The sequence below is a fragment of the Anopheles ziemanni genome, chromosome 3, assembly GCF_943734765.1.
Source record: "Anopheles ziemanni chromosome 3, idAnoZiCoDA_A2_x.2, whole genome shotgun sequence".
In the NCBI taxonomy this organism is placed as follows: domain Eukaryota; kingdom Metazoa; phylum Arthropoda; class Insecta; order Diptera; family Culicidae; genus Anopheles; species Anopheles ziemanni.
The window spans coordinates 49864919-49889055 of NC_080706.1; the positions used below are offsets into that span (position 1 = coordinate 49864919).

Consider the following 24137-nt stretch of genomic DNA (forward strand, 5'->3'; position numbering starts at 1 on the left):
CTTTAACGTTTGTGTTCCTTTAGATCTTGAATAAGCTTATGTGTTCACACACCTATTTAACAGCCACACCTATTTACCAGTTTTCAAATGAAACCAAAACGATTTTTGTTCAATTGGATATGTTTTTAAATAATGCTTTTCTTATTTATTTTTTTTCTTGTAAATATATATTTGTAGATTGATAAGGGCATTTTAAATATACGTGCCAACATTTTTCCTATTTACCAACCATAGAAACAGTGTTACCAAATGAAAATGAATTTCAAAAGGATGTTGAAGCTCCCTAAATCCTTTTTTTTATATGTTGCTTTCAATTCGATAGCATTATTTCTGTTCATTCTCACCGATATAACAAAACCAAAATAACGAAAGCGAAAAACTTCCTCCCATAGACAGTCGACCAGTCAGTTGCAGACCGTTAACGAATGGACACAACTTCCGTGGCCTGTAATGTTGAAACATAAAGTCTATTCTTTCCGAGTGGCGCAATCGGTAAGGGTTAACCTTTCGTACCTTCCGGTGTACCTGTGGGCCGGCCCGTTCCGGCCCGGTCGGAGGCATTTTTATGCGAATGCGTACGAACCGGAGCGTGGCTCGAAAGCGGACTAGAAAGCAGAACTACACAGAGTGGCAAGAATAAAAGCGACGCAGACACAAAATCACCGCTTTGCAGCGCTAACCGAGCGGGTTGCCCATTTGGTTGTTCCTTTGCGGTCAGGTACCGCACACAACAATGGCGTGGAGTCGGGGTTTTTTTTGCTATATCGTCCAATCCCACCTACTAAATGACCGGGACGCAAAAAGGACTATGTTTCGAATGATGCACAAAGGGAAAAAATCGGACGTACGAAGGAGCACAACAATGAACAAAACAGAGGAAAAGCGGACCCGAATCAGTCCGACCGGAAAACAGGTTCACCCACGCAAGGGTCTCGCAACCTCACACCCCAAACACCGTCGGCCCGGTGACAATGGGCGAAAGGACCCTGCGTCCGGGGAGAAGGAAGTTCAAAAATGAGTGTCAACAACAGAGCAGCTACAAGACTAGATGAGTTTGATCGAAAGCTCCCTGGCATTGCTGCTAGATCTTGCCAAATCAACAGAGCCGACTCTGCCGGGGGGGAAGGAAGACGTGTTTACTCATAGACACCTCGGTCAACAGCGGGGGGTTCTGGGGGTCTGGAAAATCATAGTGCAAGCCGGCACGACAGCCTGTTTGTGGGGTTGGCCGTGAGAGGAAACATCAATTATTTAGATTTATGAGCGCCGCAGTTATAAAAACGGAGGATTTATTTGTTATAAAACTGCTTTGAATATTTCAACAGGATTTACACTCTTACGCCGTGTCGGTGGAGACTTACGTTACGCACCGACCGAGCTGGGAAAGGATTTCACCTCGTGCCATCCTCCAATGTACCCTGCTCGTGGAGTGGACGGCATTGTTTCCTTCGACCACCGTCGGAATGCTGTGAGGCGTTGTCAAAAATAGGATCCATCAACGGTCGGTTCCTAGGATTCAACTCCTAGCGTCCGAGAGGGGACCATTGTCGAAACCGGGTGGATTAAAATGCTGTCCCACCGCCGACGGATCAAGGAACCCACACGGAATAGAAATACCCAGCAACCGAAAGGATACCGAAATTAATTACATGATTAAATATGTATTATCATAACTTCTACACCTCAACAAACAACACTTCTACCCCTCAAACGGCTGGCACTCGGGGTGATAAAAGAAGTACCCCACTCGTACCGGCACACACACACACACCCTCACAAGGGCATTCTCAACCGGGGGTGCGATAAAGATTATGGGACGGGTTGAACCACAAAAGACGGTCGCACGCACGTTTTTCCTGCTCGGAATCGTGCAGCGAAGGCGGAAGTGCTTGGAAACCGGAGTGACATTTCTGCCGCGGGAGGCGCGGATGCGGGTAGACCTAGTTAAGGGTTAAGCTGTTGTTCAGGAATAAAATTTTATACCTCTTAAGCAGATTAACTACCGTTTACGGCCGTGGTTTTGCGTCGACGCTCACCGTCGCTGCCAGTTTATCGACATAGCGTTACGTGACGCAGGTGGGAGCAGAATCGCATGGTGTGTGTGTGCCTCGCTCTACGTGCCCTTTTTTGGGGGCATTGATCGAGGTGGGTTTTTCGCAACACAGGCCGATTTTCTATGGGAATCATCCGGCAAAGATAAACATTTTTGACAGAATAAGTATGCTTCAATGGGTTGACATTTGGAAAGGCGAAATGAAATGTCAACGACTTTATTTGCTTATGAAAAAGAGGGAGAGCAATGACGATATTCAATTATTTCTTTATCGTCTTGGGTATGAGTCTATTTTTCCTAACTAGGTGTTAACAACGGAGGGCTGGAAAGAAACTCCACTCATGCAAAACTAATAATTTTCACTACATTTAACCCCTCGCTGGTACCGTTTGGTGACTTCTTTTGTTCGGGGCGATGATTTACACGAACAGCAAGAGTGTCTAGTGCTGGAGGAATAAATTTGGGACACCATTTGCTAAATTATTGATGAGCGGAACTGCCATGAGCTGGCAAGAATCGAGCAGCAAACATAGCCGCCGGGAAGGAAACATAGTGGCGTATGAGAGTGATTCCATGGAAGCCAAAACCGATTCCGAGTTTCGGAGTGGGGCAAAACGCAAAACCATCCCCGAGGAAAAAGGGGTTAAAGATCGGATCTCGAGCGGGCCTCAAAAGGTTGATTGCGAATTTTTGATTAACTGTCAACCGCCCTCGGTCGCTCCGAAAACCCCTTTCGAAAGCACTCTCACCTGTTAAGCAAACCGCAAAGGCATCCAGGCAGGTCGAGGGCAGGAAGAAAGACAAAACGATGCGAAGTTGTTGGAATGAAACCGGACCGAAAAGGTACACCCGACCGCGCTGAGGGATGCTTTGGGTGTAGAATCTTAATTATTTACTTTCACATTCTGACCTGCGGGCTTCTGAGTAGGAAGGGGTGATGGGGTAAAGTCTCTCAGGTGTGGTAAGAATGTTTGGAATGACTTGCCGATGATTAGTGACTGGTATCACGCAAAAGATGTTTAAGGACTGTGTGATTTGAAATTTTATGTTGAAGGGTTTGTATAATATTAGCTTGCACTGTAGATGAAGAATATAAAGTTTACTGTTGATTATTACTAACCTGAGAGATTCATATGCAATTAGCATTTTTTAAATGGGAGTGAATTCACTATGCACACTCCTTTACGAAGCATTTTCATTTTCCAATCAGTAATGCTTCACAAACGATTCGGAAAAATGTTCCGTTTACGGCTCATTTAAGAAAATCAATACGTAGCACTATTCGTCAAGAATATCCTCCCACTCTAGCCGAGAAATACCAGGTTTGCCCAATTCTGCCCCCATCGAACACGTTCTCGACACATTTTGCCAACTAATATGATATGTATGTTCCACATGCGCCTCATTAGACACCTCGTTCCGGGCGGGAAGTTCGACGGCTTCGGGAGAGTTGGTCAGTTGGTCTTCCATTCCTTACGGCACGTCCCGGAAACGAATGTTCGTGCTTGAGTATGATTTGCAAATCGAACGTGGAAAATAGTACCTCCCAACGCTGCTTTCCGAAACGAAATCCCACTCGAAACATGGCGCTCCAGTGTAAGTGTGTGTGTGTGTGTACGGTTTCGGCGTGAGACAGCAGAAAGGGCAGCGCAAAATCAATGCCACAGCGTACCATCCTTACATGTATCACGAAGGTGGGCACATCTTTTACCTTCCCCGTGCTGTCCTCCACTAGATCGGACTACCTTCAATTCCGTTTCGAGCGTATCGATTAATCTGAAACGGTAGCAAGCACACTTGAACACTTTAGATCGTCCTTTTCAAACGGTGGTTTTGCTTACAAGCTGACGTGCGCTGTCAAAGGTCGAAAGCGAGGGTAACAAAAACAAGCAGGCAGTAGCGTCATAAGTTGCTAACATACAAGAACAAACGAAGTGGAACTTTTTGTCAAGAGTAAAAGGATTTCGTTGTTGCAAATATTAAGAAAAATAAAAAATCCTCAACATGATTCATTTAGTAACAGCTATATTTCATATTGGCCCTTTTTAAAATGAGCTCCGTGTGTTTATTCCGTTCGCTCAATTTATGCGTTCAGAACATGAATGAATAGCCTATATGTATGTACAGCTGGCGACCGGAAAGCTCTTACCCTTTCAAATAATTGACTGCTTATTGCCACAAAAATGAGCGCATGAGAGCTGTTCCCTTTAGACTTGAAAGAAAAGCCTATGTGTTAATGTACGTTCTACAATGATGGAATTCTCTTCATCCAATTCCCTTTCACTTGAAAAGCACTTCTAAATCCCATTCTTTTTATAAGACGGCTTTTCATAAAAATTACGTCAAAGGCAAACTCCTCCAACACAATATGCTGTGGTTGCATACATATTCATTGGGACTAATTTATGTAAACATTCGTAGAAAAAAAGTTGTGATAATGCTAGATGCTGCCAATGAATAACGATATTGTGTCTCAAGAGCAACCATTGCTGAAAAGCCTACACTTATAGAATAACGTTGACCTAATTACGAGGACTGTTTGAACCGACTAGCCGATTGTGGCTGCTGCAATGAATGCTAGAGCTGACTTTTCAGATTCCAAAGAAGGTTCACATGTTTGTTTATTATTTTTCTTCAATTTTTAAATGCGCCTCAACAAATTGAAAAAAACTCACCTGGTTGTTAAGGATGTGTTTTCAGCGTTGACAACATAGGTTCTTTAATAACATATTCCATTTCATAACATTACAAAGCTCAAACTTGTCCAACGTCTTAGTGAGCAGTTATGCGTGTCTTAAACATAAATAAAAGATGATTCAACCGAACAATGTCGAGCCTCTTATGTTAAAAAAAATACTGCTATTTTGAACCTATAGAACAACCATAATTGAAGGGCCTTTATTCATCCAATGCGGTCGCTTTAAGAAATGCCTCATATTACCCCAACGAAGCTCATCAACAGCTGCATGAGTCAAATGAAAAGGATTGCACCGTTCCTGCTCGCATTCCCCGGAGATGACATTTGGAGGGTCTAAAAATCCCCAGCCCTGCCATAAATGTGTCTCCATTACGGGCGGAACCACTTGGCGCCGACCGACCTGCTCGCGGTGCAAGCGTGCCTCGAATTCATTTCGCCCGCTGTCCACCGGTTTTCGCCTTCGAACCCCTTCAGGCCGCCAGTTTCGCTTAACGACCCTTAGGTGATACTCCGTTTTAATCAACCGGCGTCGCCATCCCCAGGATGATGAAAACGGCGTCCGTGGCGTTACGATTGCCGTACGTACTTGCGGCGCTAAATGGTGATACCGGTTTTTATGAGCTTTTTATTCATTTGGTGTCTTCTTTTTTCTCTCTTTTGCTCCCTTTTTCTCATTTCAAGCAGCGCGACCATGTGTGAGCCGTTGGGTTAGGTTGAGGACAAATTATTCTTCCATCCCCACGCGCCACGAGACGACCGTTAGACAATTTCTGGTCGGTGAATGAAACGCGACCGGGAGGACAAAAGCAGCACCGAACGCAGTTGCGCCATTTCCCGCGAGCCGCTCGCGAAGTGTTGACAGAGTGGCCACGAGCACAGCTTCAAGGATTACACCCGGGGGGTGGCGCGAAACAACCACCACGTAACAGTAACGAAAACATATCACCATGTTAGTGACACTGCTGAGAATTTTCCTCATCGTTTCCATTCTCGGTAAGTAAACAAACCATGTTTTTCCAGGAACTTGAGGGATGAGCGGGGCGAAAAAATAAGACCCATGATGACGAACGAAAGAAAATCCCCTCCATGGGAGGGTAAGGGTAGGGACGCGGGATAAGTAAAGCGGAAAACAAATCATCCGTTCGGTGTCAGCCTCGCGTTAGAGGACGCCGAAAATTAAGCCATCGATGGTACGACAGCTAAAGGCGCCGCGACTATAGTGACGGCAGGAAGGAAGGAAGGAAGCCATTTTACGATGGGTGGCAGGTGCACAAATATTGGATGACCTTGAATGAAGCCGGTTGCCTACTTTTTCTGGGTTTCCCTTCTCTTTTTATCAATGCATCCTGCTGAAAAGAAAATCCACAAGCTTTGCATGCGATAGGAAAGTTGGCTTTCCACAAAGCTCAAAATAATGTTTTATAGAAAGCAAATTTTACCCCAGAGCCATCTTTGCTTTGGAATAGAAAACAGTACGGCCATAAAGCTTTTCGCAATGCAACATCCTTATGGAAAAAAGCGCATGCGCCAAAGCATGCTAGCACAGCTTTTGTCCCAAAAGAAGTACAGCGGTGTTTTGAAATGTTTCGCCGTGTTTGAAGGTACATATTGCACGCAACTGAATGGTTCACTGAACATGGTTGTATAATTTTGCATAACTTGGTTTTAGAACTGAAAAAAGCTTTTTTAAAGCAGAGTGAAAGTTCATTAATATTGAATGGAAATTTGTCGTGGCACCGGTAATAATTTCCACAACGAAGCTTTTTGGCTATTTCAAGGTTTATAAATCCTTCCACTTTACACTTGTTTCGAAAAAATATTAGTAAGAGAAAGCATAATCGTTAATAACGGTTTTGATGGAGGCGCATGGTAGTTTATTCATTTTGATTGCAGCAACGGGAATGCATGAATATTACATGCGTTTTGTTTCTCATTACGTTTAACCATTACGAATTTGACAAAAAAAAAGCGGTTTTCAGGAATGTGGTTACTTTAGTTTAGTAAAGGTTATTCATAATATTCTCTGTTTTATGACAGTGACACGGGAAAGCTCCCCTTAAACTGCTTCAATCTGTCTATCAATCTATGTTTTATATCATTAATAAAAATATTATTTATACTTCACGAAACATCGTAACCTGAAACCTCCATATTCGCACCCGTTAACGATTGTCATTTTCGGAAAGTTTTCCTCACATTTTTCCGAGTGGTTTTGAGGGCGGATATGAAATCGAAATCAGCAGACAATTTATGGCACTAAGTTTGGGCCGCAACGCAACGGTACCGATTCCGGCTGGAGGAATATGTTGTGTATATTTCGTGCCCTATGGGCCAGCGTAACCGCCAAATGAGTAACAACGGCACTCTTTTCCGGGCACCAGGCGTTGCGGGGTTTTCGGCAAGGGAAACGAAAAACGGCGGAAGAATGAATAATTGTTCACTTTTAAAATGTAGCGTACGAAACATGGACGACGCCGGCCAGCATGTTATAGCATGACGCCGACAATACAGGTTGTTTCCGGTACTGTCGCAACTTTGTGCTCCCGGGTCCGTTTCCAAAACCACCCAGCCGCCAACTTTTACGGCACCTCCCCAAGCCGAACGAAAGAATAGGAAAACAGAGGGCCAGCAAAGGGCCAACCCTCGCGGTTGGACGGTCGAAAAGCTCCCACCGAAGGAAGCTTTCCCGGTCAGTTGGCGAATGGTGCAGATGCAAATTTGTACGATTAAATTATAATTAGCCTTCTGTGCACCGTGGCGAGGTCACATTTCCTGCGCCAGCTCACTCGACTCCATTGGCTTGCCACGCCGAGTCGTGTGCCGACTGCAATGATTTACCTACTCATGATCAACGATTTTTAATGGTATTTGTACAATCGTGTTCGTCGCTGCCGGTGGGTGGGGTGGCGGAAGTGGAGGTCGGAAACGGGTTGGAATATGGTTTGCCATATTTTTAATGTCGCTGTCGTTTCTCGTTCTCGCCCACCTCGCACCGGGAAAGTAATATTTCTGAGCGAAACTAACACACATGAGTTACGGTACATTGGTTTCTCACATGATTCCCAGCAAATGTGTTCCGAGTGTTGTTTTTTCGCTTGTTATTCACCGTTCACTTCTTTTGTTTGCGTTTCCTCACTTTCGTTCCTGAATGTCGGTCATTCAATTCGATTGTATGAATATTTAAACTATGTTTCTCTGTAAGACCCTCCATTTTCTATCATTTTCTGCTTAAGTTCCTCCTTTTTCTCTCTATTCTTACGTGGTTTATTCCGGTCTCTGCGATATAATATGAAATAAAGCACACTTTCAAGTGCATGTGATGCAACCACGGACGATTCTTTTGACCACCAACTGGGATCCGTTTTTCGAGTGTAGCCCTCTCCACTCGCTGGATGCTTTTCTCTGTTCACTTTTCCATCCATCCTTGCGCTCGCCCCTTGGACAGAACATCAGTCTGCAGCCGGTCGAGCACCGTCGGACCATTGACAACCATTAATGTGGAAAAATTTCATTATTTTCGTCTCAATTGATTGATAATCAGCATATTATGTACGGCAGCTGTCCTTCGTTCTAAGCGTTGAGTCCTTCCTCCCATCCATCGTCCACCACCCTAGCGGTATTCATTGTTCGACTTCCATGCTTTTCCATGCCATTCGCCGTGGGAACTGAGCGGTACTGACACACATAGCCTGCACGTGCATATCCTTCGCTGTTGAAAATTAAGATTTACCCAACCGACCCTTTCCCGTGCACGGGGAAAAATGGCTTCACCGAAGCGTTGTTAGATCTGGTCAAATTAGCGTTGAGCCAGCGGGATCGATCCGGTCGGGTTTGTGTGCTGGATGCCATCCGTTTCAGCACTTCCGCCCAGGATCCATGCCCTTGCACAAGGGCTCGCAGCATGTGACTTTGGCGTTGCATCGGGATGGCCACTGCTGGTCGATAAGTGATTCATTATTAAAGATCCTCTGAAAATAGCTCAATTGATTATTTGCCTCAGAAGCGATCGGGTAAAGGTTGAAGCTATGAAAGATATGTTTTATTTCTAGCTTGTTCCTCGTGTGCGGTGCATTTAGAGTTTTGAATATTGAATGAAAGATTGTTAACAGATTTAGATTCGTAAAATAAATTGATTTTTTAATTCCAAACTAAGAAATGGCGTGGAAGTTTTTGGATTAAAACTAACCTAGGCAATTATAATAGCCAAAATTAGAAGTTTATTGTGATCGTTCACTGGTAGATATCTTCAAAAACATATGTAAAGTTTCACAATTAAATTTTTATTTATTTTTATAGAGACTGCGTGATTGGAAATGAATTGTTTTTATCTCTCTAGTTCATACCCTGGTGTTTTATTTTATTCGCATACGAACTGGAAACGTCAAATTTAGTTCCAGAAATTAATAATTGAAAACAAAGATGTGGATTAGGAGGAAAGCTAGTGGAAAACTCTATGCAATGACCAATTGCACCAGATCGGTGGCTTATTTTCTAAACGGTCGAAAGACTCATAATCCGTCATTTAATCGCCGCCGAAAACATTCGCTCGTGGCACAAATCCACTGACAACTGTGCGACACTGACACCGTTCGGTCGAGTTTTCCACTGCCAAAAATCACAGAAGCGTGTCCATCCGACGGCGCTCGGCTTTGGGCGGATGAAGTCAACTTTACGACCATCCCCACCCGGGATGCCGTCGGACGAGCGAAAGTCCGGGAAATGTCATACCGCTGAACGGCGTGGGATTAGGTGGACTTCATCGGCATGTCAGGTCAGGTCTTTACGCGTCCTCGGAGCTCGGACGTCCATTTCCCCCCCTCGGGTGAATGTTTTTCTTTCCTCCATATTTTCCTGCGTATCCCGGAATGTTTGCTTGGAAGACATAATTGACACAAATTGTAAACTCCGCTGCACTCGAGGGACAGGAGCATTTTTGTTCTTGTCTCTCTCGCATTTTTGGGGATTGGGTCAACGTGGGCAGGTTAAGCTGGGAATTATCATTATCATCTGTGGCAGAGTTTTTCACACAAAAAAAAAATGAAATAAACCTAGGATGGCTGATATTTTCTTTATCTCCATTCCGCAGCCGACGGACGTAGAAGGATTTACGCGCGAACAATCGCAACCAGATTACAAACGCTTGGAGTCGCCTCCGAACATAAATTCACGTAGAACCGGGACTAAGCCACTGTTGGAGTTAATATAATCTAGGCTTTGTTGCAGACCCGGGATGCCTGTTTGTCAACTGATATCGATGTTCCGGAAATCGAAAGAGATGTCTTAAACTTGATCTGCTCGTCCATTGCTCATCTTAATTCTAGATAAAAGCATAAAGTGAAGATTAGTTTTAGTGAAAATTTGCTCAATTGAAACCAGGTAGTGGAAATTTATTCGTTTCTTTTTAAATTATTAACAGGTTTGCTTGTCAATATTCTGTATTTATGGATAAACCTCACGATTCAGTCTTTTAGTCTAAATCATAAACTATTATTGTACATATTGTCGCATTAAGAACTGCTTTTCCTAGCCGGTTTCGTTGCTATAGAAATCTTTTGTAACATTTCTACTATCCAAAGAAGGCAAGAATTATCTCTCCAAAAATCGTGCTCTAGATGGACACAACTTTCCTGATGGTTTCCGATTCCAACATACTTAAAATTCTGAATGTTCTAAATTGTTTTGTCCACACACCCTCGACGCCTCGCTTCACTCCAACAGCCGAGAGGTGGCTCCAACATGGGTCAGCTGAAAATAGAACAACACGGGCAACGAATTCCACTTGTCCCGCGATAAGGACACGATGTATTTTTGCAAATAGGTTAAAGTGCACCCTCTCTCCCACGTCCCGCTAGAGTGCAAGTTGGCATGTTTAACTCCAGCCACCCTCCGGCAAGGGTCGAAGATTTATGGTAAGTTGTAGTGTCACCCCATTTTTCGGACTTCTTCGGAGTGCATGCTGACTGTTTGTACCGCCTCCCGCTTTTGGGGTGCGGGGGTGTGTTTGAAGGAGTTTTTTTCCCTCCCAGGTAGGGGTGCTTGAAAACCACACACACACACACACATACGTCTCCCTGCCTTGCGTGGTCTTTTTAGCAGTCCTTCGCTTTCAATGGCACGCGTCTTCTGACAGCCCGCCATGTCCCGTTGAATAATCAATGTGTGCCCGTGCGACTGTACCTGTGTAAGTGGCACGGGGTGTGCGGTGCCATGAAAAGAACGCTTAGACACGACTTATTTACCACCGAGAAGTAAACGTTTACCATCGGATGAAGTACGGGAGGGAAAAAAGAAGGCAAAAAAAAAAGTTTCCGTTACATCACGGCCTGCGGCGTCTCAGTTTGGGGCAGGTTACGGAGCACGATACGTTTATCGCTGGGAATTCTTTTGTGGTGATCGAGACTGAAGCGGGGGAAGGAAGGGCTGGGTAGTCGAAGGGATTGAGAAAAACTCAGCCACAATTCACGCCCAAGGGGCCCAACCGTGAGCGACGTTGTGTCGCACGAAAGGAAAAGGCGACTCCGCTTTCCACTCGAGCTGTTACACTCACACACAGTTTTTCCGAAGCCAATGCATAAATTTCCACCCTACACGCAACCTGCAACAGTGCAACCGGGCGGGTGAGCGTGCCGGTGATTTCGTGTAACCGTCGGGAGCGCCCACAGTCAGAGGTCCTTCGGTCACATTCCGTGGAGTTGGAGGAGGTCTTGTGGTTTCTTGGAAGCTTGTCGAAATGATCCCTTGAGGGCGAGGGTGCGTTGGCGGGGAGGCAGTGGAGAAGTACCTGATTTGATTAACCGTCAGCCCAAGAGCACCCAATATCTCGACGAGGAGGTGCTTGGGAGCGTTCCTCACTGAAAATGGCCTTCTAGAACTTAGACCAGAGTTATTTGGTTCACGAATTGCAAATTTTTCCTTGCATGGGATTGAACCGACAGTTCTTTATAATGTCCTAATGTTAGAATTGCGTAACTTTATTTAAATTCTTTATAAAACAAGAGAGCAGTGAAAGCTATTTTAACACAAAAAACCAAACAGCGGTAATTTTGACCACAACAAGTATTCGATTTTAATATCTCAAAAACGACTGAATATTTTTACAGTAAAAGAAGATTTTTCCTAAAATCCAAAGCTACAACTAAAACAAACATTTCAAATTTTTCTGTTCTACTAGTTCAAGTACCTTTTTAAAACCCTCTTACTTCGCTATTTTTGAAGAACGAACGGAAGGAACGAACAAAGCACAGGATGGTAACAACTTATGAAAAATTCTAAATTCCACATCTTCAAGGTCAATTTGTACCGTAATTTTTTACCTTAAAAATATTAAATTAGTTTGTAAAGGTGTCCTAGTATAAAAGTATTCTAGCGCATGATTTCATAATGATACATTTTGATAAACTAAAGGTTACAAGGGATAAAAATCCGGTAAAATTCGATCTTTGATGCTTTACACCCATCAAGCGGAGTGATGAAGTGGTACATCAACATTAAAAAACAACCAAAAGATAACTGTTTATGGATTTGAAAATTTTTTAAAAATATTTAAGTTATAGAATGTTAAAAAGGGCGGTCAAAATGACCGCATGAAAAGCATTCTAAAAGATTCCAAAGCAATGTGTTCTAGTGTTAATTCTATGTTCAGATTCATTTCAACCTAAATGGGTTCAGCAAATGAACGCTTGTGAAATAGAAAATATGTTAGCATTTATAACGCTTAGTTTGGTGCTTGCTCAATTGTGCTTAACTTCCCCAAATATGTGTTAAAAACTCACACAACAATGATTTTCCCTAATTTGAACCAATAGCTTCGGCTAATTTGCTCAACCTTCGTCTGATGATGTATGGGGTCAAGTTTTGTCCATCAGCAAAACCATTCGCGTGTGTCTGCTTCATTCCGGCGCTGCACAGAAACTCACGCTTTTCTCATCGTATATATTCCAAATCAACCCGTGCGCCCCTTCCCTCTACTCGCTAACTGCTCCCCTGCCGTAAATCCTATTCGAGAATATTTAACAGTGTAATTGTCGTAACCGTTTTAGTACAGCGAGCACGATGCATAACTTTCCGTCGTCCGTCCGTCTCGGGGTGGGTAAAAATCACACACACACATTCATGCAAACGTGGTCGATGGCGGGGAAAACCATTTTCCCGACGCAACACAACCGGTTGTCCTGCTCGCCGGAAAGCTCGCCGGATCGGTGGAGCTTTCATCGACCGAGTTCGGGCAAAAAAGCAGCACACGCTTTTCGCTTCGGGTGCGTTCGGGGCCTTGTTTTGGTTTTGCGCTTCTGTCACACATTTCCACGCTTTTCCGTTGCAACCAGCGCGACGCAGCGGGTCCGTTGCAGGAAAACCCTTCGAGCCGAACGGGACGGAGCGTTCCGGTTGACGGGAAAGCTTTCGAGGCCGAGCGTTTGTTTTGGTGCGAATCGTGCCCGGATGCGGGGCAAGGGTGGAGGAACTGACTGGGATTCGGGTGGCAGGGAAACCGACGGGTTCGGGCCCCGAAGGAAAACCGCCGTCGACGGCCGGAGTCAGTTGCGAAAGGACCGTTCGAAGTGACGTGAGCGAAAAAACCCCCGTGTTTGACTCCGGTTCGGGAAAAAAGCGAGTTGCAAATTTTTGCGCTGTGTCGCTTTTTTGTCAGCTCTACCCCCCTGCTGTGGTGTGTTGTGTGCGTGTTGTGTTTTTTTTCTCCCCCATTTTCGTTTATACACTGCCTCTCGATCTCGCATGGCCGGGAGGGGGAAAATTTATGATTTTTTGAGTTCGTTATGAACCCCGCAAAGCATTGCAGTGAATTCTGGGCGCAGTCGATGAAACCGGTCCGTGGAAAGCTACGATCTCGCTGTCTTGGTGGTCCAAAATGGCGAACCGAGGAACGGATCATTGAGTGCACTTCTCATGGGGAGCGAAACGAAATAATTACTATTGATGTAACCGCAGTGCAAGCATTCGTGATGTTCGTATTGATTGGAACGTGCAAGTTCGGGCGAAGCTACGTTGGGTGTTTGTTTTCCAGAATTTCACCGAAGGAGTATCGTTGGAAAGCGAAATTTCACCGCAATTTACCGCAGCTTTAGATTTAGAAAACAATTTTGTCATTCAGTACCAATGGGTTGAATTTTCTGAAAACGAGTTCTACAAGATTCCTTTCCAACTCAAGTGGCCATTTCATAAAGAACAATTTTGTTTCATCAATACCAATACCACAAATAAAGCGAAATGGAACACACTGACTCCCCAGCGACTTCACTTTCGGCTCCAGAATGACCAACCAAGCCTAAGCCGAAAATAAGGCCACTTGCTCACGTAGGAAAAGGCAAACACCAGTGGCCCATGTTAGGGGTAGGTGGGAAAACTTCCTGCTTTCGGTGCGCGGCGGCTCGAAAGGGATTACAAATTTCGCGTGCACAACCGTGCGTTGCTTGTCGAGGTCACGAGCGCACGGTGAGGTTCTTTGGCACGCAATACTCAACCCGAACCCTAATGGACGTCGTCGATTCCGGGGAAAAGTGGTACCATTTCAATACACAAAGGAAAAATCCTTCAAGACAGTCAAGGCCAGCGTTGTGACACCTTCGACGAAAGTATGCTCCCATCGGAATCGATGATTGAGTTGCTGATTAATCATCGTTCGGCGTTCGTAATGAAGTTCCACCGGCAAAACCCCGGGCTCGAAACTACTTTCTCAAACGCGCCCTCACGTGTGTGTGTGTGTGTGTGTGTGTTGGCTAGCAGGATTGTGCCACAAATTATTCAACACCTCAATACCCTGTGGCACGAAGCGTGAGGAGGAATTTTAATTGCATTCTTGAAGGATTGTGCAGTTGCGATTGGATCGGATCGATAGAATGCACCGACCGGGACATCGAGACCATTATGGGGGTGTGCCTGAATGTGTGTGTTGATTGCACGGGATGATGACATCATTCAACTGTGGCCGGAAAACTCCCACCTCCCGCGGAATCACCTTAGCGTGAACGGTTGACACTTTCGAGTTTCGATTCCCTTTCCTTCGTTCGACTGCCTCAAGGACAACATTTTCCTCCGATCTCCGGGGCCGTGCTGGCGGTATCTTCCCCCTTGCGCGCCAAACACGGAAATTCGTGCCCGTCGAAGATAATTAGTTTATTATTCTAATTTGAACTTTGTGCGCCCGAGAGTTTGGCCAGTAAATAACGTCTCCGTGGCGCCAAAGTGGACCCCGGATGGTGGGGGCTGGAATTGCGGACCAATTGTTGGGCCAATTTAGTTTCGGCATGTTTTGTACGGCGCAAAGTGAAACAAGAACAACAATCATGGAAATTGAGTTTCACTAAGGTTTTGTGAAGACGAAAGGAACGAATAAAACCAGCTGGCGGAATTTGTGTTTCATTTTTTCGGAACGATTGTGAGTTTGCGTTCAAGCAAAACACATCTTCTCCCATTAATTCAGTGTCCTCTAATGGGTCCTCACTTTTTTTCTTTTTTCCTTTCCGTGTACTAATTGAGTGTCAACGAAAAGGGACATTAGTCAATTTTGTTTGTAGTTGCGACTCGTTTTTCAACTCACTCTCTCTCGAAAAACTCGCCAATTCGCGATTTCAGTCGAATGAATGGTTAACTCGTTTTTGATTTGCGTCCCAAGCGCACTCCACGCTCATTCGAGATCACTCGAGTCAATCTCGGTAATCAGTGATGGATCGGAAAACAGCTAGGACACATTCACACCCACTTTTTCGCCCATTTGTTTTAGTGAGTGAAAATTACATTCACTACTTTTTTCCCATCCACGCTCGACTTCAATCACGTCGAGTGTGAAGACACTTCCCAACGGTTAGCGGGACTTTGTTTGCCAATGAACGGGGAGGGCAAAAAAAGTCGGAGTCCTTGCCAGGAATTTCCCGGCTCAGTTTCGAACGAAATGAACCGTTCGCGATGGACTTTGGTTCGCGCTCGAAAAGCACCGAGCAGAGTTGGTGACGGCAAAATGATTGAAGTTTTTGAACACACTACTATCCAACGGGAAAACGACAAAACCGGTCGATGGCTCAGTTTTCGATGGCCACTCGGGGAAGGTCGTTCGGAGCCAAGGGAGGCCAGCGGGTGGCGCTGTTGCTTGCTGGAGCTGGTAGCGAATTTCGCGTCCACTTCTGAACTCATCAAACACTTTGGCAACGGTTCGCTTTTGCACCAACATGGTGCGATGGCGTCCGTTCGCTCGAGGTGCGGGCACATTAAATCACAGTCAGTTCATTCGTTCCGTTTGGAGGATAGGAAAAACAAAAACCCAAACCGGGAAAAGCGTGGACCGATGGCGACATGTGCGCGAACCCGGAAAAATCTAATAAAGAGTCGCAAACACTCACAGAAGAACGACGGTCTGATGCCGCTAACTGAAGCACGATGCACTCGGGGGGTTTTTTTTTGGACGGGAGCACTTTTCCACTGATCTGGTTTTCTGCAGCGAGGGAAAATTCTTGGAAAAGTGTGCTGTTTTCTGCCCACTGTTTTAAAACTCGTTCTCCTCCGAAGCGAGTCCAACGAGGTCGAGGTCGGGAAAATGGGAATTTCGTACCCGTTCGAAAAAGGGCCCCCTTGGGAGCCCTTGGTGTCCGGCCCGTGGTGGTGGCGGTGGTGGCGGTGGGTTAATTTAACGTCGAAAGGCTGATAAAATGTAAACCATAAACCAATCGGAAGGAGAGGAGTCCTTTGGACCCAGTCTCTCGTCCAAAACGTTGTACGGCGCTTTCCTCTCGATGGTGGTCGAGTTGAACGGTTCCACTGTGTTTTCGATTGTGAGTGTATGTGTGTTTCTGCCTCGACCCCATTGTGAGGTTAAAAAAAATGGCCCACAAAATGGAAAGCGCCATGGGCTTCGTGTGCGTCGATTCATTGTTATTTTTTTATTTCCACGTACGTGTCGCGTGTTAATATGTGTTTATAGCATGGCCATACGTCAGTGCTTGTGTGTGTGTCTGTGTGTATGTGACTGTATGTGCCCGAAATGTGGCCAATTTGAAAAAGTCGGCAAAGTGAAGTGCGGCCACTGTCTGCCATTTAAGGCTCGTTCTGCACTATGCCTTCCCTTTCCCCACCCTTGTTTTCCCGTGCGAATTTCCATGCATTCGATTTTCCCCCACCGAGCGGCAAATGCAGGTCACAAAAAGGCGGGTCCACACCGTTCCGCACGCATCCCCACCTCCAGGTGCCGCACAGATTGACGTGACGTATTGTGGTCGTGTCTGCGGGAATGTCGGCCAAAACGTATGCGAGCGTGTGTGTATGTGTGGGTCACATAAATCCCCTTCCCTCATGTCAAGTGCATCCCGGGAAAACCCATGCACGGGGGACAAAAAAAAACAAACAAATCTGGCACGAGGTTTTTCACGCAAGATTTTTTGGGGTTCATTAAAGGTTCCACTCCATTAGAGGCGTTTTTCATCGACCCTTCACGAATAATGAACGACGCGTCGAGGCTTCCACTCGAGCGTATGCGGGAAAGCGTCCCGCCGACAGCGTGACAAACACTCCAACACATTCGACCGAGGGGTTCGAGGACGCGGGAAAATGTGCAGTTGATTTAGGCAGATTTGTCCCGGGGCCTGGAGCCCGTGTGGTCGTGTGGTTTAGTTTCCTTTTTTTTGTTTAGATCCCCTCTTTTTCCTTACCATCAACTCCACTGACCTAGTCCTGTCAGTTTTTCCTCATTTTGTGAACCAATTTACCCCAAAATGGCGCAGGAAAGGTGGTCGTGATGGTGGGGAAAAAGGGCTATCGTATTTATGAACTGCCCGGACTTTCGACTTGATTTGCTTTCAAATCTCGCTAGTGGTCCGGATCGACACAATCGTGTCGTCTGGCCATTTCCACCATTTCCACCCGCACCCGAGCCGCAACAAAGTAGGAAGGCCTACTATCGGCCGAACGGGCAATATTGTAGAAACCCATTGCAAAAGCAGATCAATACCGTCTGGTGGCGTACGGGGAAGGGGGGAGGGGGGGGGGACGAAGGAAAAATAAAATGAAAGTGGCCTATTGTTTTTTTCCCGGGGCCGGACGGAAAGCGGGTGGATTTTCCCACGCCCAAATGGGGCCCACTTGCAATCAACGTAAAAGTTATGTTACAACTATACGGCCCCCAACAATCCCCCCAACAGTTTTCCCCCTCACTCTCTACTTTCCGCCTCCATCCCAATCCCGGGGTAGCGTTTTGCCGTCGATCTTTGCGTTAAGTGTAATGAGCGGACTCAATTCCGGCTGCGGTTCGCACCTGAGGCGAACGTTTTTGATCCCGATTATGGTCACGGCCGGCGAGCCCGAGCGGGTAGGATAAGGAAAAAGGGTGGGGTGGGTTCGGGAATAAACCCAACCAACCTCCCCACTCATCGCGGGGGATGGGTTATTATTTTTAATGTGTTCGCTAGTGCCGTCCACCCGTCGTTATCCGTCGTCGTTTTCGGTGGCCTTGAAACGCAGCAGGAAGAGAAGAAAATGGACCCACTCCCGGGAAACAGTGAACGGAACGGTTTCCCTCACCACAGCCCAGAAGCTGGCTACCGACGGCCTGAGTTGGGTTTCGCTGTTGCCCTTCTTTTCGGTGCGCTTTCCCAACACTGCGGCCTGCGGATCGATCGAAAGCAAACGAAAATTGACCGAAATAGCTCGCCCGTTCCCAACGGTTCGTTCTATTAATTAACTTTTACCGTAATGGTAATGGGCCTCCGGTCGACGGTGGGTTCTCGGGCCGGGGAATCCTTTTTTCTCTGCGGTCTTCCGTCTTTGTTGCTCTGCCGGTTGTCGTCGAGGTTGTCGGATGGGTTGTGGTTTTCTTTCCCCGGTTGAATAACGTCACCGTTTCGCTCCACAGTCTAGCGACGTGCCGTTTCCAAGCGGGTAGCTCACCGGAAGTGTTGGTGTGAAAGCAGGAAGGAAGAAGGAATAGAATTAGCGGCGGCCAGCAAAAAAAAAAAAAGGAATAGCGAAAGCGAAGCCCGCGTGTGCCCCCTTTTGCCTCACTAGAATGAGCTGGCATCGAGTGAAGACGAGCCGCGGAAAATGAGAACCAGATGCAACGTCAGCCGCCGTCAGCGATCAGAAGCAGCCGAACGGGAGGTCCTGCGGGGTCCCAGCATCGCAGCCACGGCGAGTGGTGAAGCCGGCGGGAGTGTGGAAGTGTGCGGGAGGAGTGAGAGTGTTGGCGGAGATGCTTACAGATCGACGACGCACGGTGCAAGGACGAGAGGGAGGCGCCCGAGGCCGCGGATGTCGGTCGGGCTTGCCGTGGCGCTGCTGCTGGTGACCCTGCTGGGAGTGCGCGGCAGCGAGTTCCCGGAGCGTGAGTGCTGCGACCCCGTCTACCCACCGATGCCCGAACCGGATCCGGACCCGGGCGCAGTCCACCCGACGACGACGATTTCCTCCTCCTCATCGTTCCAGACGGGCCAGACGGGCGAGGAAGGCGGCAGAGGGCGCGACAGTGGGACGGCCCTCGGCGGCGGTGAGCACGGTGGAGGAGGCCCGCCCGGCACGGGGCCCGGCAATCATTTGTCATCTTCGCGACCGATGCACATCGGTTACTCGGGTGAGTTTTCCACGAATGAAGGGCCGTTGGTGGGCGAGGGAAATGGGTGAGGTGGGACGTCATCGGCGTGTCTCCATTAGTTTCGCCAATTTCACAAATTGCTAATTACACGCCCGCTCGCCGAGGACGCGTTGATATTGCTGGGAGGCGCCATTTTTAATCGATAAGTGGTGGGAGGAAATGATGAACCGAAGAAAGAAAAACAACATGTTGGCAAATGGGAAAACGTGGTACACAGAAGCGCTTTCCACTATTTCAGATCGACGGTAGAATATTCATCTTCAAATCGGCATTCGACAGAAGTCAGTAAGATGTTGTTCTTGAGATTCGCCACAATTTGATTTTTTCTCATCAAGTTCTATCAAATATTTACTTTATTTTATTACTTTGGATTATTTTGAATGTTTTTAACAGGAAGCGTGTGTGTTATTGAAGTAACCGATTGGTTGCGTACGACAAAGCTGTTATGAGTTAAAATTTCTCATGTTTTAAATGATTTGTTGATGCCAGAAAAGCAATTAGGATATGTTTTCTTTTCTAAACATTTTTCCATCATTTTTGATATTGTGATGATGTTTTTTTTTAATTTGTGATTGCGTTTATATACCAAATTAAGCTTTGACATAGATATTAAAACTGAAGAAAAATTTTTGTTTGGATATTTTTCTTTTCGAAAGAATGTTGTTCCATCAGATTTGATATTGTAATGATGTTGTTTTTTATTTGTGTCTGCATTCATATCCCAAATTAAATTTCGGTACATATTTTACATCCGTCTCTGTCTTTGGATTATTTTAAATGTTTTCAAATGAAAACGTGCGCGTTATGGAAGAAATACATTGGATGCGCACGTTCAAGGTATTATGCGTTGAAATATCTTACGTTTAAATGGTTTACTAATGTTAGAAGAGCTATTAGGATATTTGTATTTTCTAGCAAATGATGTTCTCATGTTTTTGTAATTGTAATTACATATTTTTCCAATTTGTGTTTGCATTTATATCCCAAATTAAACTTGGGTACAGATATTACGACTAAGGAAAAATTATTCCTGGTAGTGCTGAGAATGTTTTGCAAGCTATGTTATTTTACTATAAAACAAACTATTTGAAACCCTTGTATTTATCTCGCATGGTATTGGCCCTTTATTTTGCTGCAATGTCTTCCCAAACCCCGGATGAGTTCGCTCGACAAACTATTCTTTTACCAACAAAGCGGCGAAAGGACAGACCTGTATCATATTTCATCTATTTTTAATACGTTCGCCCCTTGTACCGCCTTCGCTCGGGTTGGCGTTTGCGAGCGATTATTTTTATGAATTATACCCTCCGAATGTTTATGGGTCATTCGGTTCGGATATTTGTTCACCTTAGTTTTCAGCTCGCTCCTCGGTTCGCAGCTTTTTTCCTTCCGACCGAGTAGAAGGATCCTTTTTTTCTTGTTCTTGCCTTGCGTGCTTTTTTTTCGCTTCCCATCCAAATGTGCTTTGTCTCAAACCGGGCTAGCCATACGGTCTGGGGGCACGAAACCCCAACACCCGACACGAGGTCGACCGGGTGCCTCCGTTCCAGGTGCTAAAAGGCCTCGAAAACCCTCATTTTTAGCTGGCTTTATCGAGTGTGAATATGTGTACAGGTGGGCGGCGTGCTGACCCGGTGTTAAAAATGTGTGTGTGCGCGTGTGTGTGGCCTGCCTTACAAAGCCCCTTTCCCAACATAAAAAGGTCGGGTTATGCTCCGGAAAGGTTACGCCCGGCGTAGGCCTCCCTTCCACCTACCGGATCTTCGCCAAGCATTTCCCCCAACTTCCTAGGGTTTTTCATTTGATCCTCGGACAAATGCCGACGGGTTCAAAGTTCCCCCCTAGGATCGAGGCTGATAACTACGAGACGAGAATGCTCTCGCACGACCCATCGACGTACCATTTTGCACCCTGGAACGGTGTGCCGAATGGGTGTAAAAACTCTGATTGCCGCAAATTGTTCCTCTCTTTTTCCCCGTTTTCGTTTTTGTCGTAAAATAAACATCGAACTGGTCATGCATGAGTTTTCCCGACGGGAGAAGCCGGAACAGAAAAAAAAACAAAAAAAAATGAACAAACAAAGCGAAGCCATGGGGCAAGGATGTGATTTGCGAGAAAAACTAGGGTATTTGGTTTCCTAGCAAAGTTAGGAGAAATAGAGGACTTTTTCCGTGCCTTTGCGTTTGTGGATACTGATATGTGCCAGCGATTCAATCATACGATGAATAGTGTCGGGCAAACAACATAAAAATGCTATAATGGACTTGATTGGATTGAAAAAGCATACTCTCGAAAGCGTTTTTTAACATGTTTCTCGTAATTTTAGCCATATTGTTTTGTTAATTATGTAATAACATTGAGAACTATGTTGACTTTATAGGTAAAAAGTTTTCTGTTTCAATTCAAATTGAGACTTTGGCTTGCATCTTATTATATTAAACCTCTATTAATACTATTGCCCAACGTCTTTTTAAATCTTTTATTCATTTTCAAGAAAAAATATATTAACTTTGTAGCTTTGTTAAGCGTTCCTTTTACTATTTTATCGACATTCAAACGTTGTGATAATGTGCTGGTGACGTACTTCAATCAAACACATCGACAAATGTCACCTTTTGTGACAGCGCACCGTTTGATGCAAACATTAGACACATTGGCCTTCAAATCTTATCCTACGGTCTGCTGCACAATCCACTTTGTCCATCCATTACGGAAAAGGGCAGCCAATCGGCCGAGTGTGAAATTGGCATGTGAGCTAACAAAATGGCTAACTATCTGCCTCGGATTGATTGATAGTAACCGATTCTGACGCGACACTCGAAAGGGCATCCGGTAATGTTCGTATGGAAATGGTGCTTCCTTGTGACGACCGCGTTGAAGGCTGGTAATTGTTGAATTCATGTCGGTAAGCAATTTTCACCGGAAAATTGACACAAAAAAATGTAGCGAAAAACTCATTCCCACAGTTACCACCTCCCTGCGCCGAAAATGTCATAAATGCTGACGATGTTATTCGAGTCCAAAAATTGAAAATTTGTCATTATGAAGCCTAATTGAGTCGACGACAAGCTCCGGAAGGCTCGGCTCATCGCGAAACCTTTTTTTTGTTGTTGAGATCTACACGCGGCAGATGTTTTTATTTCATCCATCTCGCCTCCCTCCCTTTTCGTTTAATGTGCCACAAAAAAAAAAAAAAAACGAAGTGCGCGACGGGCCAATTTTCCCGAGTCATTTATCGTGATTTGCTTGCAGGCCATTTCTTTTCCATTAGCTTGCCGCCCATTTTCCAGCGGCAGGGGTTTCCACGAGCGCTATCGGGGGGTGCAAAAAATAAAAACCGGCATAAAGAAATTGAAGGGAAACATAACCATTTACCCTCCATCGTGAAACAAAAGCTCTCTCTCTCTCTAAATCCCCAACAATGCTGTATTGGGGGGAAAAAATATTAAGAGGATACGCTCGCACTCGTCAAACAAAGGGAAAATTTTCCGCAATCCTCCGCAAACGAGCTTCAATTGATTTCACAAGCAGGATAAAAAAACCCCGTCGGAGCGCTAGCTGTGAGGAAGGAAGTGAACAGACAAAACTAGGGCGGGGATGATACCAGCAGATGCAATATTTCGAGTTTGTCTTCCGACGTCCCCGGCCACGCGCTTGCCGGCGACGACAAGGGAAAACCATATTTACGCACGAGTTCGACCACGGGGGAGGAAAAACTGTCAAATATTTACGACGTTCTGTACGCCTGCCGTCAACCTATTCCGACCCGGCCAGCTTAACGGTGACCGGAGGAAGGCGTCCGGGGAATTGGTCTAGAGGGCGGTCAGAAGTATGGTCTTCAATCGTATCGGAACGATCGGCTCCGCGACCGACGTTATCGGTTTGTGCTGGCTTTTGCCTTCCATTCGCATCGCTGTATTTGTGTTGGAAGCCCCAAAGAGGAGCCCCTAAAACCCACCAGGAAAATATCCCTCTCCCTGGCACAACTCTATCTTCGAAGATGAAGGAAAAACTTCGACTCCATTGGGCCTTCGGGTTGCGAGGAAAATCGAACTCGGTCGCTCGAGTTGAGGCAAAAAAAGTGCAAAAGTAGAATGCGTAGAAGCGAACGGACGCCAAATGAAAGTAATGTCATTAAGGCAATCAATGATCCCTCGGGGAAGTGTGTCATCGGCATCATCATCATCACCATCATCATCATAACAAAAGCGAACTCGAGTTGGGTAAAGGAAAAAGAAAAACATAAAAAAACGCCAACCGATTGTCAATAGTACTTATCCAATTGGAAAGTGCGGGTGGAATGTTTGCTTGGGAGTGGTTACTGTTTTGCGTTCGTTTTTGCCGCCTCTCGCTTTTGAAGTTTTCCACCAGCACCATTTCTGGTATTTCTAGAGGAATTTCCACACCCCAGAACCGGGCCGGGGAAAGGCGCGCGGCCGGGTAAAAGCATTCGGAAAATCCTGCAAGAATTTATGATAATTTTAATGGTAGATTGAGGCATCAATGGGACGGAAAAATGCGTGCACTGCTCCCGAGCCGGGAGGTTCGAAAAAGGTTCACGCAAAAAAACAACCAAAACGTAAAAAGAGTGGATGAAGAGAGTATTGAGGCGCACGAGGGTGCAAAATATTGAAACCGAAATCGTTCGAAACACTTTAACGCACTTTGATTTCGCCATCGGGAGGGAGTGGGGGAAGGTTTTCGCCGGCGATAAAGATGGGAAAAAGTGGGAAATTAGTTCCCATTAGTTCCGGGGAAACTCGCCGATTTCCGCCCTACCCCCGGGGTCAGGGTTGTGG

The 24137-nt window shown here is 45.8% G+C and overlaps 1 protein-coding gene across 1 annotated transcript in view; it reads left to right on the top strand.

Annotated features, from left to right (window-relative positions):
* Positions 1 to 18998: 18998 nt before the first annotated feature.
* Positions 18999 to 24137, top strand: part of LOC131284934 (uncharacterized) — a 96487-nt gene continuing 91348 nt past the window's right edge. Inside the window, exon 1 of the mRNA XM_058313793.1 lies at positions 18999 to 19317. Coding sequence (XP_058169776.1) covers positions 18999 to 19317 — 319 coding nt within the window. The remainder of the gene's footprint in view (positions 19318 to 24137) is intronic.